This window comes from Euprymna scolopes, chromosome 27 (genome assembly GCF_053919585.1).
Source record: "Euprymna scolopes isolate OS-2025 chromosome 27, ASM5391958v1, whole genome shotgun sequence".
In the NCBI taxonomy this organism is placed as follows: Eukaryota; Metazoa; Mollusca; class Cephalopoda; order Sepiida; family Sepiolidae; genus Euprymna; species Euprymna scolopes.
The window spans coordinates 75,795,475-75,818,203 of record NC_136508.1 but is presented as its reverse complement, the minus strand read 5'-3'; the positions used below and the strand labels follow the sequence as shown (position 1 = coordinate 75,818,203).

At 33.7% G+C, this 22,729-nt stretch overlaps 1 protein-coding gene across 1 annotated transcript in view; it reads right to left on the bottom strand.

Moving 5' to 3' along the window:
- Positions 1-443: 443 nt before the first annotated feature.
- The window catches only part of LOC145248918 (uncharacterized), a 424,846-nt gene continuing 402,560 nt past the window's right edge, over positions 444-22,729 (bottom strand). Inside the window, exons 52-57 of the mRNA XM_080110703.1 lie at positions 21,894-22,061; positions 19,243-19,293; positions 17,556-17,699; positions 14,384-14,426; positions 11,451-11,609; positions 444-1,215 (exon numbers count right to left, since the gene is read on the bottom strand). Coding sequence (XP_079966829.1) covers positions 927-1,215; positions 11,451-11,609; positions 14,384-14,426; positions 17,556-17,699; positions 19,243-19,293; positions 21,894-22,061 — 854 coding nt within the window. The 3' untranslated portion in view covers positions 444-926. The remainder of the gene's footprint in view (positions 1,216-11,450; positions 11,610-14,383; positions 14,427-17,555; positions 17,700-19,242; positions 19,294-21,893; positions 22,062-22,729) is intronic.

The window sequence follows — 22,729 nt, the reverse complement described above, 5'->3', positions numbered from 1 at the left end:
TCTATCTCTTTCTCTCTCTCTCTATATATATATATGTGTGTGTGTGTGTGTGTGTGTGTGTGTATTATGTATATGATTGTGTGTGTATTATAAAGCATTGACAGATTTATTCTTTTCATACGTGTAGTGTGGTATATATATATATATATATATATATATATATATATATATATATATATATATATACCATATATATATACACATATATATATGGTATATTTACACCATATACATATATATATATATATATATTAGTATAATCATCGTTTATAATTCATAAATATATATGTACCCGCATGCACACACGTACACACATGCAATTGAATAATGAACAGCACGGATTGTGCATACATACAAGCATGCACAGGTGAGCTAAATTTGTAAGTAAAATGCATTGCAACGACAAATTATTGCTTTTTTTTTATTCATGTTTGTCTTTCTGTTTATTTCCAGTTTTTAGTTTTTCATTCAGTTCCGTCCCTTTCGTAACCCTAAAAAATTTGATCTTAAAAAAATAAACTCACTTCGTTTTAACCTTTTTTTCTTTTTTACTATGTTGCTTTTTTCTACTTTATATTTTTGCGTTAATCTCTATTTCTCGCAGTTTGTAATCTACCCACTAACTGCATCTCTTATATGTTCTATATATTGTTCCACTTCTAGATCCCCTTACATTCTTACATTTTTGTTTGTTTTTTCTTTCATTGTAGTTCCATAATTTGCATTCTTCTGATATATTTTACTCTCTTGCTATTTTTCCCCGCTTTTTCTTAATTTTAACTCCTATATTTATTTTTTTTACTCTATCGCCTTAATTTCCTTTATAATATATTTTTATTCCCCGCCTTTTAAACCATTAGATTTGTCGTCTATCGCCTTATTTTTTGCCTTACATATTTTTTATTTTATTTTACTACGCCGTCTTATCACCGTACGTCTTCTTCATCTGAATCGATCATAATTTTGGGTTCTTTACGGGGAAAGTTAGAAAGATGGACTTTAACAACATTATTTTTTGGTCGTTTCGGCTTGACTTTTATTAGCACTTCCCCGCTCTCACTTTGTGCACCTATGCGTGGTTGTTGGTGAAGTTGTAGTAGAGCGTCGCCGTTCGATAAATCAGCATTCGAATTGATCCCCGTTCCGTTCTGCTTCTCTTTAATTGGATGTCTTTCATTCACTCGGCGTTTCGTGAGAGGCCGACTATCATGCATTCTGAAAGATAAACGGAAATCATAATAATAAATGCAACCGTAAAGACAAACAATAAAAGTTAAAGACCTATTTATGTAAGAAACCTATTTATGTAAGAAACAATAAAAGTTAAAAACCTATTTATTTTATTATGGGCAGTTGTCAGTGTGTATGTGTGTTTGTATGTTCCGCTGAAATAAAATAAAAGCTACAACGCAAACGCCTACAAAATTTGTATATTACTGATTATTATTGCCTTGAATGGATAATATTTAAACTCTAGAAACAATTGGGCCAGATTTTCTCGATTAGATCAGTCTTCAGTCCTGTTATATACTAGGTACTCTTGCAGAATTAGACCCGGGTCCTCGAGATTTTCCGTTAATTATAGTTCAGGCTCGATCGCCAGTCCCCAGATTAAGCCGAGTAAAGTAACAGATGCAGACGAATTTTAAAACAAACAACTGGACAAAATAGAAATACAAAAAAATAAAAACAATAAAAACCTAATGTAAATTTACAAATTATATTTTGTCAACAAATGTTAAAAAAAAACAGAAAAAAATGCTTCTCATCACCCAAAAAATAATTTAAAAGTTACATTTTTATACAAAAAAAAAGCCAAAAAATGTCGATTAAGCGTTTCAACATTCGTACAAGGCTCAGCTTAATCCGGTGATTGCCGATCAAGCCCAAGCTATAATTGACGGTAAATCCCGAGGATCCGGGCGAAATTCTGTAAGAGTGCGTTATACTAATTTGTAAAGAAAATGTCGACTCATTGCTTGAGGAATCTCTCATATAGCATGGATGTTTATCTCTCGCTAGAGGTGAATATACTGGACGAGGAAGAAACAGGAGATTAAGGAGACGAAATGATAAAACGGGTGAGTGGGGCTATCGATAGAGAGAGATAGGGAGGTATAAGTTTAATGAGAGATATGTTACACTTGTGCTTAGGGCAACGTCGGATAGTTCTGCTAGTTTAAATATATAACTAGGATCCGTAAAATCACTGATATGACATATCAGTTCACGAATTTACGAATATTCGTTTAGATTCTCTCAAAGGTTACGTTAACATGCTGATTCTTGTTAAATAACGGAAGTAAGACAAAGTGAGCTCGGTCAGTAACAGGTGGACGATCATTTGAAAATATAAGGCGCTGTACGTAGAAGTATCTCGACACCTCCCTGGAAAAAAACCGGATAAAATTAACGTCAGCATCTCGTTAGACAGGGATATACAAATGATTGGGAACCGCTGAAGATTTTACAGTTTCTGTAACACTTCCTCGGAGGAAGTCGCTTTAAGCCAAGTGGCTTAGTCTCGCTGCTTTTCTTTTTTGCACTGCTAAATGTTTTGTAAAAGCAAGCGAACTAAGAGATGCGTACTCTTTCTACCAAAACATGCCCGAGCATCGCCATATGATATAATACGACTCATTACAAAAGTAATCCATTCTATTTCTAAACTAAATTAAAATTAAAGAGCTACGGAGCCGGGACTGGTACTATTAAAAAGAGCGATATTTTGTGTTCCAGAAGGTATTTTTCTACATAATCATCAAAACTTAATGACGAGAGCCTTGATGCCTCAGTCAAAAAATATTAAAAAACCTAGAGGCATTACTTGTGGAACGACCATCATACGTGGATTAATAATGTCGTTTTGTCAAGAAATGAGTGTCTCATTAAATGTTTTTTTCGGTATCTGAAAATGTTCAATATTTAAATATGCACTACATATTTGACAACGCCTTTAAGAAATGAGGTTTGTGCTTAGATTACCCGTGACCGGTTTGTGTCTAGATTACCCGTGACCCGTTGGGTCAATATATTTTATAGCGAGCTATAGAATAATGAGTATTCAGAATGAACGTAGAAAAGTTCAAGTGAGTATACAGAATTAATGTATAAACGCGCAAAAATTGAATGCGCGCGCGAAAATCAACATGATGAACAGTTTAAACAATACAAAATACATTGGATAATAAAAGTATTTACATAATTTCTTAGATTAAATGAAAAAACCCTTTGAAAAAGAGTTTAATCCGTTAAAAAAAAATGAAAAAACGAAAACTTCCAGGAGAGGTGTGCATTGTACAGGTCCATTTAAGTTTTGCGTGTGTAAACAGCTTTGAAAATATCAGAAAAAAATAAACTGATTAAGTAATATTTAACAGTGAGACCTTTTCAATGAAAATCTTAAAAAAAAAAAAAAATGAAAAGTCCCCAACACACACGTTTTGAAGTGTTCCTACGTATGTTTAAAATGTTTGGAACTTATGACTCCCCCGTCACCAAACTTGAAAACAAAGCCTGACGATTACTTGTCTCGTTTGCCGCTACATGGCCAGCAAGTGTGTGCTCATTTTACGTTAAGTTTATATCGGAAAGTGATCACCCAAACTAAGAAATTGTTGCAACGCTTTTTCGGATGAGATGTCCTTTGCCTTCTGTAAAGCTCTCTTCAAGTTGTCCGCAAAACGTTTGGCCTGTCCGTTTGACCTGGGGTGGTAAGTCGGAGTAATTATGTGGTCCACTTGGAAGTACTCCATGAACACTTTAAATTTCCCTAAAGTTTAAACTAGGTGCCATTCATCTGACACTAAACAGTCGACCACTCCAAACCGTGCGAATAACTCATGAAGAGTTTTTATTTTTTATAGTGAAGTCCGTAGTTGGGCTTTTGCACCTAAATACTTCAGGCCACTTAGAGAAGCTGTACACTATGAGGTAGTACTGTCCATCTATGGGTACCGCGTAGTCCACGTGTGTCCAACCATGCGTAGTCAACTTCGGGCTATGGGTTAAATTGCATTGGTTGCGCTTTAACAGCTAGTGCACATCCTCTGCATGCTTTCAACTTTTCTTCCATATCATTTGTTCATGTTTTAGCAGTACACGTATGAACGCATTCAACTTTTCATTCTGGTGGCGCCAGGATGTCCTGTGTGAATATTATCTGTTGGGGGTCGCTGGAACAACTACTCTCTCCCTATATAATAATACCTGGTCGTATGTTGAGAAAACCTCAGTTACTTGTTCATCAGTCTGCAGTTTCTCCTTGATTTCTCTTATAATATCCTCGCTTTTGGCTTATTTCCTGATATCATCTAGAGTAACGGAAAGTTATTTCACAGTGTTGCATAGGATCGAACAATAATCTCTCTCTGATCGTAGCGATACGATCACTGAGTCTTCAAGTAGTTCAACCATCCTTGGTTTTAACCAGGATAGCCCGTCTGCATGTCCTAACTTCTTTGAAGGAAGGAAATCCATATCAAATCGTAATTTACTTCTCCATCTTTGGAGCGTGTTTGCCGTATGTATAGGCAACCGTTTCTTCGAGCCAAAGATAGAGATCAGCGACTTGTGGCCCTTTTGAAGTTTGAAATGTCGTCCATGGAGAAATCTGTGAAATCCTGTTACCGCGAAAATGATGTGAGAAGATTATTTCTCTATCTGGGAATAAGTCGTTTCTGCAGATAGTATGGTTCTCGACACGTGTGCTATCGGTTTCGTAGAACCGTCGGGCATTTTATGCAGGATACACGAGCCGATTTCATATGCACACGCGTCCTTTGCGACGATAATGTCTAAATTTGGGTTGAATGGGTCAGGAATATTTCATATGTAAGCATCCCTTTTAACTTTTCGAAAGCCATCTTGAATGCTGTGGTCCAGTTCCGAACATTGTCCTTCCTAAGTAGTTCATTTTGCGCGCAAAATGTGCATATTAGGAATTAAGCCTTAAGAGTAAAATAGTTTTTTTTAGACAAGCCTAAAAAATCTTTGTAGTTTTATTTCGTAGGGATCAGCCATATATTTTTTAATTGCTATTGACCTTTCTGGATCGGGCTGTCTATCATTCCTATTTGTAATCTGCCCTAGGTATTTTATTTGGTCCAAGAAAAATCCACATTGGCTCTGTAATAATAAGTACGAAATCTACATAAATTAAAATAAGATATATTTAGGCGTATTTTACAGCTGGACAAGGGCGGGCGCCCTCGCTCGTTATGAATAAATATTTTCAAAAAAACATTTGTTTTTTTTTAATTTTCAAGATAAATTTTAAATCCGCAAAAAAATTTGCACCGACCTGATATGTTTTGCAGTTCATAGGGTTATCAGATTACATTGTACTTTTATGTAGGCGTAGTAATAAATGTTTTGATTATCCTATATAATAGATATGCAATTAGAATAATTACAAAAAGCAAACAAAACAATTAAAAAAAATAAGGACATAATAAAAATAATCAATGACAACAAACGAATCATTACCATGCAAAATAAGAAAGAAAAAAAAAAGAAAAGCCAAAGGAAACCTCCAATACAGACTCCCAAAATATAAGAAAACACCTTTCCTCGGCAATAAATAAATAAATAAAATAACGACCATTTATGTGGGAGAAAAACGAACCCGGATAAAAAAAAAATATTGAAATATAAAAAAGAGAAAAAAATTGACACCAAATGTCTAGACAAGAAAAGCTGAAAGGAAACGAAAGCAATAGGAGCTCATATGAGGAGGATAAAAAAGGACGGCCACATGCGATGTCCGTTCTGTTTTTTTTTTCTTTTTTTTATATTACAAATCAGGCATATTTGTACGCGGACGTAAGGGACTATTATTTAAGACAATGTCTATAGGGGAGTATGTGAAAACATTAGTGTTCGCATTTCATTTAAATTTCTGCATCTAAAGACAGACATGAAAGCAGGAAATAAGGAGGGAATACCAAAGCTTAGCAGTCTGAAAGAAAATATTGGAATAGAAGGTTTTCAGGCATGCAGGGACCTTAATATTTTTCGTATCAAAGACATCGGATTTTGATAGTAGACGGGTTTATTTGAGGTATGTACATATCTTAGACCTTAATATTTTTCGCATCAAAGACATCGGATTTTGCTACTATCGGGTTTATCTGAGGTAATTACATCGAAGTGAAGCAGAGCATATTGCATTAAACTACCTGTAAAACAGGCACAAATATATAATTTTCTGGCGATGAGATAGCGGTTGAAACTTAGTGGATACTTTATGCCTTATTAGATGTGTAGATGTGTCAGCCAAGATGTGGCAACGCTACTACATGTACGCGTGAATGTTGGCTTACAGGATATTCTCAGGAATAACTTTTTAATAATAAGTTTTAGCAAAAAACATCGAATTAATGTAAATCAATATATTGACCAACAAATTTCCAAATAGCAAATTTATTTTTCATACTAAAACAAGTAGAAGGTAAGCTCGTCGTGAGACTGCATACCTTACGTTTTAGAATTGACTGACGTTACATTAATGGCTTACTTCTTTATATTGTATCGTTGTATAGGTGACGAACAACGCTTGAAAATAACTGTACCATTCAAAGCTGATGACGTTACCAGTGTACCAATAAACTAAGGTTAATGTAAAAAATGTTTGACATTTTTTACATTTTGACCCATTTTTGACCCCTTAAAACTATTTTAATCGGATAAAGACCCATAAAGGAACGGTCCATAAAAAAATCAATTATTTGAGGCCCCTAGTGTCGCTCTGCGACTTTTAGTTTCGGAGGTGATAGAGTTTGAAAATATGAACACAGACAGACAGGCATATAGCCGTTTATATATTAGATTATCAGAGTTTCAGAGATACTAAATTTGGAATCTCCTTAACTGGATTTTTTCAATATCCATCAGCGCAGCTCATGGGATGCCAGATTCAATTAATTCTGTGATTATCAAAGTCTAGTAAATAATGAAAAAAATGAATACATCCCCAATAATGTGCGACTTTTATGCAGATGTGCCATTATATCTTAGGAGTTCTTTTACTAGAAGAGTGTGACTGCTTATCAAGACCCAAACCACTTAAGGGTAAGGGTTAAAGAGTGCCGGGTGAGACAACAGCGCTAACTGCATATTGGGTAGTGTTTTATTATTTAACGGACGTTTCAACAAGAACTTATTACATTAGACTTAAAAATGTCTCTGTTTTGTCAGCTGGAAAGTTGCCATGCGCTATTGTTTTCTAATGACTAGTATGTCTAGAAAAGGAACTTTCAGAAAGGATCGAACGAAGCGGAATATTTCCTACTACAATATTGTTGGTGATTTTAAGGAAATCTATGTCCGCGATCTATTTTAAGATATCATAAAAAAACGTGCCAACGAGAACGATAAGCGGCCGATATCTATATCCCCCCGTTAAGAATTCAGCACTAATCCAGGGGATGAAATTAATAGTTTGGTATAAAGCAGAAGAAATCCCAAAGTAAAATCATGGAAGTAGATCACGCAGTAAATTCCACAGATGAATAGAAAAGTAAAAATAAAATAAATTCAACAACTTACACTCCTTCAAAAATGTTGTCTGAGAAATAAAATATACATATTGGCATTACATACGTAAATAAGAAAGCAGTAGAAGTTGTACCCAGTTTTGTGATGTGAATATGTCCACAACCATTCATATGCAACAGTTCGTCTACAAACGCAATTCAACTATAACAATTCGTCTACAAACGCAATTCAACTATAACAGTTCATCTACAGATAAAAGACAAACAAAACATGACAATTCATCTTCACACACCTTTCATTTATGTAGATATACACAGTGTTTATACAGGCTACTTAAATTTATACTTTAAGTACGAGGGGGGTGCAATAAGCAATGCCCCTAGCCTACTTCCCATAGCAGTAGAGCAACGAAACTTGGCACAGTTATTAGTCTTTCTCTACATAGGAACCACCCAGAGTTATGCATTTCGCCCATCGTTTGATGCAGCTCTGGAGACCATTTTTATAGAACACCCCAGGTTGGTCCTCCAACCACGATGTGACTTCAGAAATCAAGGCTGCATCATCTGGGAAACGCTTTCCTTTCAAAAACGACTTGATGGCTGGGAAGAAGTGAAAGTCAGAGGATGCAAGGTCGGGAGAGTAGGGAGGAATGGGAGGATTTCATAACCACACCCCCGTGTTTCTGATCTGGCGACATGCGAGTTGTGTACCGGAGCGTTGCCCTGCAGGAGGAGGGCACCTTTGCTGATTTGCCCCGCCTCTTGATTTTGATAGTTTCCTTTAATTTCATCAAACGTGAAGCATAATATGCTCCTGTAATTGTGGTACCCTTTGCCAGGAAATCTGTCATTTTATTTAATTCTATTTGTTTTTAGATTGCATCTCCGGTGATCGGGAGATCCTATTTATTAAAAAGAGGGATAGAAGACGATAACTAGGACTAGGACAGCAGCATAATATTTTCATTGTTTTGACTCTCGAGTGTGTATCCGTTGATATTTTATAGGTTTTTTTATATAGAGTGACGTGGTTCTCTGTTGATTAATTGTGTCTAACTGTGTCGGATATATACTCGAGAGTCAAAACAATGAAAAGAATATGTTGTTGTTATAGACCTAGTGATAACATACTGGAAATATTAAATTAGCGTATCTATGTACTAATTTAATATTCATAGTATGTTATCATCTTCTGTCCTTTTTAATAAATAGGATCTCCCGATCGATTAATTTATAATCTGGAAACTGTGACACACGTGCGCACGTTAAAGGTTCTACGGTATTAATATATACAAACTGAAAATATTTTAACTTTAAATAACACGTTTGGAGATAAATTGCATCATCCGATTAGGATAGTGTGAATTGCATTTGTAGATATATTGCAATATAGTGCAGATGACGTGTAGACAAATTTGTGTATATTTTACCCGTAGATGAGAGCAGTAAAAGAAACCAATGCATTACCTTCGTCAAGTTAAGAAAAAAAAGTTCCAGTGACAAAGAAAACTAGCTAAAGAAATAATAGAAAGTGATAGTGAGAAGTGTGGCGGCAGGTATTTCTGGATTATTAGAGGAACAATACCTTGTGCTCTTGAAAAAAGCCAAAGAAGTTCAAAAGGACAATAGCAATAGGACGATTCTTACGCCCTCACGGTGTACACCACATATCTTTACAGAATAAGAGAAATAAATCAGTAGAAATCGTTTTAAGAAACAAAGAATATGTCCTTGATCTTTCATAATAATCATAATATCAATAATAATCGTAATAATTACCATGATCATTATAATCATAATAATAATCATAATCATAATAATAACCATAAAAATAATGATTATAATGATTATAATTATAATAATTATAATCATAGATATAATCATAATCATAATAATTATCATAATCATCATAATAATAATCATAATAATAATAATAATAATAATATTAATAATAATATTAATCATAATAATCATAATATAATAATCATAATAATAATAATCACAATAATAATAATCATAATCATCATAATAATTATCATCATGATCTTAATAATAATCATAATCATATTAATAATAATAATAATAATAATAATAATAATAATAATATTAGCAATAATGATCATAATAATAATAATAATAATAATAATAATAATAATAATAATAATGATGGCGGGTCAACGAGGATCAAGAAACAGTGGAAGAAAAGCATAACACATGCCACAACTGGACAAGTGCAGAGTGGAGAGGTTTGTTCCAATCCAAATTCCAGAGTAACTCAATGGTCTGTGTCAGCGAGAAATCAATAGTAAATGGTTGTTGCGATAATACAAAATAACTTCCAAGAGATTTTGTTTTCAATATATGGAGCGCTCTGAAAATCTGCGGGCACTTTTTTTCATTCAGATTCAAGGAAATATTCAGTTTTCACTGAATTATTATTATTATTATTATTATTATTATTATTATTATTATTATTATTATTATTATTACAAATAACAGTAGTAGGTGTAATCTTAATAATAGTTATAGTAGTAGTAGTAGTAGTGTTACCGTTATTATTATAATAATTCAAAATAAATAGTGAACATCGTTACCATAATATAAATGTAATACCAATCTTATCTTTCTATGTATCCTTTATACGATGTATTATTGCATGATAATATATAATTATATAATCTTTTAGTACGTACTGCAAATATTAGGTGCAATATTTAGTTCCACAGTAAGAAAAAGATTGGTAAAAACATTCATTTCTTCACCTTCAACCGGGCACTTTTCTACAGAGAGCGGTCGCTTTTTTCGCCGATATTTTCGAAAGTCATCCCCTCTTTTCGATTGTCCAGCCTTAATTTAAACCTACGTCACTTCTGGTAACAGCAAAGACGTCACGTTTTTTATCCCCAGTCTTTTCCTCCTTCGCGGTACGGGTTCGAGCCTGCCTTCCTACTACCACTTTAGTTTTTTTGCTTAAACTACACATCCAAACACCCGGGCAACGGCGGGCTAAAATGTTAGTATATATATATATATATATATATATATATATATATATATATATATATATATATATATATATATATATATATAAGCGAGATAAGACACTGATAGAAATTCAGATGAAAAATCCTGATAGATATTACTTGAAGTAATACTTTCAAGGAGATCCTAGCCAAAAAGGAAAAGCTCAATATTAAAGAATAGAGCAATACATAAGTTTCGTGGTTCGATTTTAAATTCTGAAAAACAACATATAGAGTCATATATTCGATTTAAGAATTTATTGCTTGACAAAGGAATCATTGTTGAAAATCCATGGATTAAGGAAATTAAAATAACCCCATCTATATATTCCTTTGTCAAGCAATAAATTCTTAAATCGAATATATGTCTCTATATGTTGTTTTTTCAGAATTTAAAATTGAACCACGAAAAATATACATATATGTGTGTGTGTGTGTGTGTGTGTGTGTGTATGTGTGTTCAAATAAAAATTATGACTCCTTGTTTGTTTCCAAATGGAATTTAATATAAAGGTTTGCGTATATGATAGGCTTTATTCGGAAACAAGTAAGCAACTATGATTTTCAGTTGGATACGCTGTTTAAGGATGGGATAGTTATCCCCATTGCATGTGCTTTAGACGTCTACCAGTAAATTTTCGATCGGTAGGTTGGATTATGCGAGTTGTAATTCTGTGATTTTTTGATCTTATTAAGTATCTGCAGGGATTTCAATTGCATTTTTAAAAGAATAACAGTTTTATCAACTGCTCAAATATGATATATATATATATATATATATATATATAGATATATATATATATATATATATATATATATATATACACGCATATATTTATATATGGATATATGCGTTGTGTGTGTATGTGTGTGTGTGTGGCAGTCTTATTGTGCGTTTCTCGTTAATAAAGAATGTGTCTGTACTCACATGCCCTCTAAGCTGGAAGAGAGGTCACTGGCGTTGTCATAGGTGTTCTGATAATCGTTTCTCTCCGGATATGGTTTTGGATTATTTCCAGCCCCCATACGCCTTTCGCGAATATTCGACAAGTTGTACGATACCATCTTCACGTTGCCTTTTGAGTATCTAAATAAACCATTAATAAAGAAAACAACAAGTGAAATATTGTGAAATAGTACGAACAAAAAGAAAAAAAAAGAAAAAAAACATAAATCATATATGTAATAAATATATGTTAGTAAACAGCAGACTATATTATTTTCGTTTGCTTAAAAATTCTTAAGACTTTAAGTTTTCTTGTTTCGAAATTTGTTTCATTATTTTATCTTGAAAAATTTCGTCAATTGGTCAACGGTTTAGTTTTGAAGAGGTCACTAACTGCTGGCTTATTATATATTAAAATATAGGATTACAGTAACACTAAGCGTAACTTGGACGTGGCTTTCAGTTTATGTTCTTAGGTAATGTTTTATAATTTTGTTCTGCTTCGGGTTTAATATACTAAAGAAACTCAGTTCTACCTTTTTTCACTAGGGGGCGTTTTTATCAGTATGCGACACAACAACCTACAGTGATCTAATTTTACATTAATAACAGTTAAAATAAAGCTAAGTTAAAGTTTTATTATATGAACAATACCGGGAAATTCTCTTGCTGTTGTTTGGGCGATGGTTGTTTGGGCGATGAGGCAACCCAAAATAAAGAAAAATGGTTTCAGTTGGCCTATTTGGGATTGATAATAATATGTAATAATAATATCGTTTTGTAAAGGAAACAATTGATTTAGGGACGAATAGTATTAAAGTTTGTTTTAGCTAAATTTGGGAAGCAGTATGTGACCTAAAGGTCAGTTTCCAAGGACAGCTTATGTGGGAACAAATTCGATGGAAATTTACTTCGATATCCGAGTATGCACGGAGCCAATCAGAAGAGAAGGAAATGAATCGTAGCGACCCCTAATGAGCCAGTCAGGAATTGGTGAAACTTCACACACCCACCCGGCTACCGATATATAAGCTTATGCAAGAGCGGGTTTTAGTCAGATAAGAAAAATGAGAAGGAAGGGCAGTTGAATATAATGGATCCAGCTGCCAAAACGTCGCGTCTAAATCGAGTTTCTGGTGTTAGTAAGCTGCAACACATTTTCGCCACTTATTGTATTCGAATCGACTAACTGGCAGGATTACTGTTTGCAGACTCCCCCTAATTCCAACCCCGCATCCATCGCTGCTCATTGTTCTTGATACATAAATAAAAAAAAAAGGTAAAAAAAAAAACGCAGATACACGGAATTGTGTCGACGTAAGTTATATATGAAAATTGAATTATAGGTAACTGTTACCCAGGTTAAAACGCGCTTGGACGCAGGCCAGGCGACACCTGTTAAAATGTGAACTTTGATGTTGGAAAATGTTTTTGACTCCTGATGGGGTTGTATGAGACCAGTGATTTCGGCGATCGTTTTTATAACCACCGGCTGTGCTAACCAACCAATGAAAATCTTCCAAAGTTACTATGAAAATTGTCGAATTTTGGATTCAATCAGCTAGCCGTTAACTACGTCACGACCGCATTTAATTTTGGCCGCCATCTTTGTTACTAGCAATTACTTTTTTATTTTCGGGACTGCACTGCTTCTCCACCGCCATCTTTGTTCAATAGGATGTCTCAACACTTAACAGAAGTGATTAATTTCAATTATCTATTCTTATATTTTTTTATAAAAAAAGAAAACCAACGGTTGGAGTTTTGACTTAATGCTTCTGCGGAGGAATGTGCATTGCTACCAGACCGGACGGTCAAGCTGAGTTATTTTGCAGTAACAATCTATTAGGAGAGGAGTGCCTATTTCCGGCGCCGGAGAGAGGGCTGTGGCCTGCGGATTATCAACAACAATCACAACGTCTCCTCGTCTCCTGGATAAGCGGACTTTTTTAATTGAAAAAGAATAAGCAGGAAATCTCGTCAACACCTGTCTTCGTGTAGACGATTAAGCAAAACTGTCGTGCTGTAAGAGTTCTTCTGGGTGACTAGAATAACTGTTGAACTTTTGTTCTGAGGCGTTTCTGTGATCGGAAATGTCTAACACGAACTCATATGCCGGCGAACACTCGCCTGGGGTCTTCGTCGTGTTATAGCATTTAAATAAAGAAGTTTCGTCGGGTAATCGTTCTTTTTTTTTGTCTTTGTGTCTACGTTGTGAAATTATAAAATGTAATAGCTGACATTAAGTATGCATTATATATAACCATAACAAGAAATGCATATATACGATTTAGTATAAAAAATAGATACGTAGCATGTTCGAAAAATAATGCTTCCTATATTTTTATTCAGGTCAAATTGATCAGAGGGGGTTGCAAATTGCATCGTTATGTTGTCTGACCTTATGCATTAATTATCTAAAAGTTAAATTTCTCCGTTCCTGATATGGACGGTGTGAGACTCTTAGAATGCTACCCGTCATGGACGCGCATTCGAAGCCCAGATGTATCATTGAATATCTCCACGCAGACAAAAAAATGAACTGATCAATATTTGTCGGCGCCTGTAAAATGCTTACAAAATCGATGGAGTGGATATCAGCAGAATTAGGAGACGGGTTCGCCGATTTCAGAGTAGTGACAAAGATGGGAATTACAAAACACGCACCAGATACATGAAAAGAAGCTAGCGAAGATGAATTTAGCATGATGGCGACCATGTAGAAAAATAATCTTTGGGGCATAAAAGAAAGCTCCTTTTAAGAGGACAGTTCCCGTTTTCGTAGCTCTTCAACGTTTAAGTTTTTGTGCTAAAAATAAGCGGCGTTATTTTTTGTGTATGGCCTCCGTAGATTCTGTTATGACGTTACGATATTTATTGGATAATGAACCAATCTAGAAGAATGTTGAATTTACCTTTCCTTTAGTTCCGGTGCATCTGCAACTTTGTTTTTCGTTACTGAAACAACAATAATAACAATAATAAACATACTACTGCTACTACTAATAATACTAGTACTACTAATAATAATACTAAGAATAATAACATAAACTAATAATAACATTATTATAATAACATAAAACATTAATAACATTAAAATAATAACAATAATAATAAGATAATAATAACAATAACAAAAGTAAAAATATCAAAAGTAATAACAATAATAATAAAATAATAATAAAATAATAATAATAACGTTAATAATAATAATAATAATAACAAAATAATAACAATAGTAATAACAACAATAATAATAAAAACGACTGTGTGAATGACAGCAAAAAGAAAAAAAAAACTAGAAAAATACTTAATGCAAAACACTGAAAGGATAATCATAGCAGCGAGAGACACGGAAAAAAATCAATAAAACAGAAAACAGAGAGACAAAGGATAAGACAAGAAAAGAAAAGTGGAAATAGAAACAACTACACGGAAAATTCATTTAGGAGGAAAAAAGATGAAAATAACGAAAACACTTGGACATGGATGCGAAAAGGAACCATTAACCGAGAAACTGAATTCCTAATAACTGCAGCACAAGTCAACTCGATAAAAACCAACCACATCAAATCAAAGATTCACAAAACACAAGAAAACAGCAAACGCAGAATCTGTGGACAAAGAGACGAGGCAATAAACCATATAATAAGTGAATGCAGCAAACTGGCACAAAAGGAATACAAGAACAGCCACGACCAAGTGGAAAGGGTAGTACACTGGGAATTATGCAAACAACTGCATCTCGAATGCACAAACAACTGGTACAAACATAAGTCGGTAACAGTACTTTAAAACGAGAATCACAAAGTCTTATGGGACATGGATATACAAACTGATAAAGCCATCCAAGCAAGAAGAACGGATGTTGTAATAATTAACAAGAAAGAAAAATCCTGTCAAATCGTATCTTTTGTTGTCCCAGCTGACCACAGCGCTAATATCAAAGAAAAGGAAACGGAGTAAATACACAGAGCAAGCCAGAGAGGTGAAAGGGATATAGAAGATGAAGAAAATCAAAATAATACCTATAATATTAGGAGCACTAGGAACAATCCCAAGAACTTTGAAAAAAGAATGGGAGAAATTGGAATCAAAGGAATGACCGGAAAAATACAACGAACAGCAACCATGACAACAGCTGAAATATAAAGAAAACCCTTTGAATGTGGAAACTAACACACAGGAGCAATAAGTGCGGGCCAGACAAACTGCTGCAAAGGCAAAACATGGAACACTACATGGAGCCAAGAACACTCAAACCGCATATCTATAAGTTCTCTAACCCAAACCTACCCACATTTCCACATTACGACATCACTGACCCCCAAAAGAGCGAGACCAAATAACCAAGTAAAGTCAAAGAGGAAGGAAAGACAGATGAACTGATCAGACCTCAGCCGAATAAGTGCGAAGAGAATTGGGATCTTTGGGAGACTTATTGCCAGTCACATTCTAGCAAAGACAAACAGCTGCTGCCTACGAGAAATCAATGGCAAGCAGCTGTTGCGATAATGCAAATTTATTTGCAAATGTTATCGAAAGAGGTGGAGAGTACTGGAAAACTGGGGAGACTTGTTGTCATTCAGTTTCCAGGGAACACTACAGGCTGTTTTCAGGGAAAGACCTCTGAAGATCTGTGTGAAAGCTCCCTGTGAGCGAATAATAATAATAATAATAATAATAATAATAATAATAATAATAATAATAACAACAACAACAACAACAAGTGAAGTAGCCATGGTCCCCCTGTGAGTGCACAATGCACGAGGCATAAAAAAATGCTTTCGGCCCAATATTTAGCCCCAAACGTCCCCAGGGGACGTCAAATCCTGCTAAAAATGAACAAACGGTGCAGCTTTAAGCCTTAACATATGTAAATTTGAGTTCTGCACAATGCAAAAAAAAAAAAAAGAAATGACTAAGTCCATCACTTGACCCAAAAGTCTCAAAAGTTCCCAAGGCCTTAACAAAATAATTAATTCCATTATTTATTCCCAGAAGTTCACAAGGCCTTAACATATTTGATGCAACACTGCTAAATAGACATACACAGAAAATTAGGGACAAATATGGTAAAATAGACCTAAAATGGAGTGTTTTTATTAGCCCTAAAAATCCCCTGTGGAACTACCACGAGTTATCGCGAAGTATAGACAAACAAAATTATATAGAAATCAGTTAATTACAACTTTGCAGAAAGTTTTATAAAACACCCAAAGCATCATTTTTTAATAAGCACAAAAGTGTCAATTTTAGCCATTTTAACCTGAAAGGCACCTGTTTGTATACTTTGTGGTAATCTCTCCCACATAACCGGTGAATTCCTTCTAAAAAAGAGGGTAGGGTAAGTTTTAAATTTCTTTCCAACTCGATGACGATTATTGCAAGTGTTCAAGTATGCTGAAAATAAATATCACAGTAATGTCCTATTTTAGCGTCGGAAAAGATTTTTAAAATATTCACTTTACAGAAAAAATTAAATACAAAGTTTATTTTGCATAATTGTATATATAAAAAAATCACGTTATTTTTATTTTAGATTTTTTTTTTTTTTTTGGTTATGAGTAAAAAATCCGACAATTCAACGGGTCTATTATAAGAGAAATTGTCAGCAAGCGTTGCAGCTAGTCGAGTGTGTGCTGCGAATGATCCGCAGTGTGTGACGAGGGATAGAATCTCAGCTGAGCACCTTCCATGAAAATAACGAGAAAACAGAGGGAGACTCACAACGCCTCTTCTCTGAGAAATAGAAAGCAGCCTGGAGGAGAAGGCTTCACCCAGTAAATTTCGAAGCAAGATTTTTGCTCTGTCAAAGCAGAAAAAGGTGCCTTCAGCAGCCCCACCCCCTTTCCCGATAGATGTGACAACAGTACTACATATTAGGATGCATATCATACAAAAAGAGAATTACGTCGGGAGTGAGATACCTTTAACTCGTATTAATCCAAAATAGTCCCGTTCTGAAATGTGCAAAAAGACGCAAATCTGATCAGGAAACTTTCCAGGAAATGCAAGATTATGAAGGAAAAGAGTTGCCTCGCTTCTAATAAGTTTCCAATCCCCCGAAGAAAGATGAATACTTACGGCAAGGGAATACTTCTTTGATCTTCGTTCGGCAACAAAATAAAAGTATACACAATAGAAAAAAGAGGATGAGCAAGGTGACGACAACGATTATGGCGATGTCTCTTGCGCTGAGTCCAGCTTTTGCGACGGCGGCTGTTTGAGCTGAAAAACGTATGAGAAACGGGAAAATAATTTAGTAACAATGGCTTACATATGGTCTCAATGGTTTTTATCGTTTGAAATGCGCATTCGAATATCTTGTTACATCCGACAAAATGTATAAAAAATATAAATGTAAAAATATATAATGGTTAATTGCAGGAAAATGCAAACACACCTAAATGCATATGTAATATCCATCTTTATTTATTAAAACACATTTATAGAGAACAAAAAAGATCACATTTTATAAATTTAATTTGGCAATCACAAGAGATCGAGATTGTGGATACTGAGAAAAAAGTAAATAAACAAAAACTATATATACTACTAATACAGATTCTATATCTGTCTGTCTTTAGTCTAAACTATGCGATTTCTATGTTAATCACTCCGGACAAGGCATGAAGCTACTTGATGTAAGGAGCTAAAAAACACCGCTCTAAGATGAAAATCTAGTCAGGGATGAAAATAGATTCTGGCCTAGAAAATAGCCATTCTTTCTCTCATCTCAGAAAAAAAGATACTGATGGAATGCGAAGATGGAAAGACAAAAGAAAAAGAGTGAAATTTGCGATTATACTGAAAATAAAACGACGGCCCATTTCCGACTCACTTATTTGAGTGGTCCTATTTACAATGCCTCCCCACGGGACAGAGTTAGACACCAGGGTCGTTTTTTAATGTGGAGAAAAGGAAAAACAAATTGTCTCAGAGAGAGAAGACAAAAAATTGAAGAGTAATATCAGGAGAACAGATACTACACTTTGATATTAGCCTGAAAGAGAAGAATGTCTGCTCTTAGTGTAAAAAAGGGCATGTGAACGATGGATATGTTATGTGAGTCATTAGATGTTGGATGTGTGAATATTACATCCGATCAGTACAGAAGAGAGAATTATGCAGAACAGGAGACTTTGTTATTATAGTAACAATTTTAAGAATAGATTCGAGTTCTTGTTTTAGGAAAATAGTTGGGTAGAGAACGCCAAAGTACAAAATAGAGAAGTTGATGATCATTATGATGATGATGATGATGATGATGATGATGATGATGATGATGATGATGATGATGATGATGATGCATTTCACCTTAATATCATTTCAGGTAATATCCTGTTGTATTGCTTTTCAATGCTTACATTAGTGGTTTTGTTTTCTTAATCTCATTCATCTAGAGGAAGTCTCGACATAAAGACGAAACGTTGATGAACACATAACTCGATTTGTTACTTTATATACATATCTATCTATATATATATATATATATATATAGAGAGAGAGAGAGAGAAAGAAAGAGATAGAGATAGATAGATAGATATATAGATATATAGAAACACAGAGAGAAAGAGAGAGAGAGAGCATGAGTTAAAGAAAGAAAACTATGGAAGAAGGATGAGAAAGAATGGAATTTTTTTTTTCACAATAATACGACCTCAATCGCGTTGCTTTTATTATTTATAGCTGGAAAAAAGAGTTGTTAAGAAAGCGTTTGTGCAAGCAACACCACAACACACGTTAATACATCGCTGTCTTTTTCCGTTACCTGTAGTGTTTGAAGGCAATGTTCTCAGATGAATGAAAGGAGTGCTTTTCTCTGAAAGGAAGACACAACGAAGTGTTTCATTTAAAGAACACCAGATTTGTAAAAATAAAAAATGTCATTAAACTATATAATGTCTAATCTATATATTTTGTGTATAGACGCTTGTACTAGATTGTTTCAGAAGTTGGTAGCCCTTGCTAATTCTTTAAAATGGTAAATATGTAAAATCGAATTCAATCATACTAATATATATATATATATATATATATATATATATATATATATATATAACTTTTAGTATATTAATAACATGATGTGAAAAAAAAATTTTCGTCCAAAGTGCTCATGAAAGGTGTCGAGTGTTAATAAGTAAAACTAGAAATATATATATATATATATATATATATATATATATATATATATATATGTATATATATATATTATAATTATTATAGTAAAAAATAATTATAACAGCTCCTTTAAGAAATTCGTTTCTTATCGTTGAGCCCTTTCAGTTGAATTAAAAGTCGGTCAACTTAGCTCTTATGCATAGATCATCGTATAACGATTAGATCACTCTCTGACTGACGTAAATGAACATTTAAAATTAAAATGTTTAAATTCGACGTTATTTCACGCGGTTAATTGTAGCCGAATGGATTAGGTCTTCACTAAACCGAGCCAGAGATGTCTCGTGATGAGGGGTTCGAATCGTTCGACTGGTATTAATCGTGACACCCTGCACTGAAGATTCCCGAAAGGATGAAACACTAGTGTCTGTAGGTATTTAATAATTATTATAGTAAAAAAAAAGTATATATATATATATATATATATGCATATATATTTTTTATATAATTACATGTTCGTATATTTATAACAATATGAAAACTATATGTTTTCAAAAGTGCTTAATAAATGTATAGAGTTTTTATATGTATAAATTTATGATGAGTTTATACGAATCTATCAATACTTCAACATTTCCATTTCGTCATCAGGACTGAAAGAATTGTTTATAGTTATAAAATAAGTTAAAACTAAAACGTTTAATAAATATTTGTTCTCAGCGCGATAATCCCCGACAATACACATACATGTATACATGTGTGTATAAATATATATATATATATATATATATATATATATATATATATAACTACTTCATTTACTCACATAAAATTAATATACGAAAGTATAGGTTTATGCGCAAACTTTAAGTATTTACTTCAAACGTGCTCAATACGAAGGTAGAGCTAGTTAATAATTTATAAAATATATATGGCGATTAAGCTACACTGAATATTCGGCGTTTCATCCACTATAGGATTCGTCAGGCTTATGCGCATAAGCCTGACGAATTCCTATAGTGGATGAAACGCCGAATATTCAGTGTAGCGTAATCGCCATATATATTTTATAAATTACTATATATATATATATATATATATATATATATATTTATACACACACGTATATATATTTATACACACACATATATATATACATATACATATATATATATATATATCAAAATGTATATATATATATATGTGTATATATATACATTATTTTGCGCACATTGGAACTTAGTAAATTTTGATTTAGAAATTTATGAAAGCCATGTGTGTTGTTAAAATAAACTTATTCGACGATAATGTCGCTCCCATTGAATCATTGAATAATTTATTAAAAAAAAAAAAACACAGTGTTAATTTAATTCCCCCAAATTCTCCATCAGGCAATTTTCCCAGAAACATAAATGTTTTTATTGTTATCTTAAAGAAGGTGGACAGATATATTAGTTTGAAAATGCGTACCTCAAAAATCGTCTTAACTCCATGAATCAGCGAAAAAATCTACGACTAAGCTATTTTTCAAGCCTAAGAACCTTTCAGATTTGGTTAAAAAGGGGATTAACCATTGTAAGTTTTAAACATTTTTTACTACTGCAATTAATACTACAAAAATACGATTATAATCAACTGCGAAATTTTCTTATTTAGAAATGTGTTCACATACATATTCGGCATTCAGAGGGAAAGGTAAATATTAAAAACGACTTCTGGTTTTTTCCCTCATGAGAATATGGAATAAATTGGAAAGCTGTAACACTTGTTCTAGCTTTTAATCATGGACATTTTCCTCTACTTGAAGCCATTATTGACAGTGGAGCGTCTTTCGCCCTCTGCCTATCGACCCCCTCTCTCTCTCTCTCTCTCTCTCTCTCTCTCTCTCTGACTCCCATCTCTTGACTTATTGATGCGTGTCTTTCAAGCTATCTCCTTGCGTTTTTAACTCCACATGAGCAAAGGCATGAATCGAATGATCTACCCTCGTCACGTATATTGTATACGTTCTATTTTTTTTATGTAAACATTTTAACATAAATACTTTTATCTGTAAATATTTATTTCGCTATGATAACATTTTTAAGTTCTCTTCCTAAATAATTGTAAAAAAAATTTTCAAAAACATTTTTACCGACAAAATATTTTGGCTTCAATAATCATAATAATCCTCGACTAGCACATCTCTCGGCGTTGCCCCGGCATGTGAATATAATACACTACCGTCTGTTTTGCGTTCCCCTTTTTTTTCAGTTTGATTTTTATCGATAATATTTATGATAAAAAAAAACAATATTTTACCTGGTGTAACGCAGTCATTACGGGAGGCGCTTCCTTTCTGTTCTGTAATTTCTCCGGCCTCACATCCCTCACAGAAAAAGGAACTATTTTTGCTTTGGTAGAATCCGACATCACATGGTATACATTGGTTTTCTTTAGAACTGAAGTAACTGCCAACAATGCAAATTTCTGAGAAGAGAAATAAAGAGGATAAAATAGGATAGATTTGCTGAACCCGAAATCAAGTGAATATATTTCATGTGTTTATCTTATCTTTGAGTGCATTACTATATACACAAACACACATTCAGAAACTTGAATGCCTACTAGACACTATCCGTAAGTATCTGAAGTATCTCTGTACAGCGATTTGCCAGAATAACCTGGCATGAGGATATTTTTCCCTAGAAGTAAACACTGATCAAATATTCAAAATTACGTAGTATTCGCCGTCCAAATAAGATCTCCTCACTATGGCTAACTCACGTTAACCTTTAGGAAGAATGGTGGACCATATCCAAGTGATGTTACCTCCAGGAAAAGCACGAAGCTGGATACCCCACCAGATTAGATAAATTCTTGTTTTGAAATCCAGGAAAACTAAGAGACCAAAATAAAAGACACACTGTAAAATATGAAAATGGTTAATTGGGGAGACCAAAATTATGTTCTCAATTTCTTTACTAACTCAGTGTTTGAGAGATAAAGAATTTTAATAGAACATCCGAATATATATGTATCTTATATAGAGTCCAAGTGTTAGCCCCAGGTCCTGGGCCCCTTTGACTTCTGAGAATTTTGACTGAAGTAAAATAAAACAAAAAAAAGTGTACACACACATACACATACACACATAC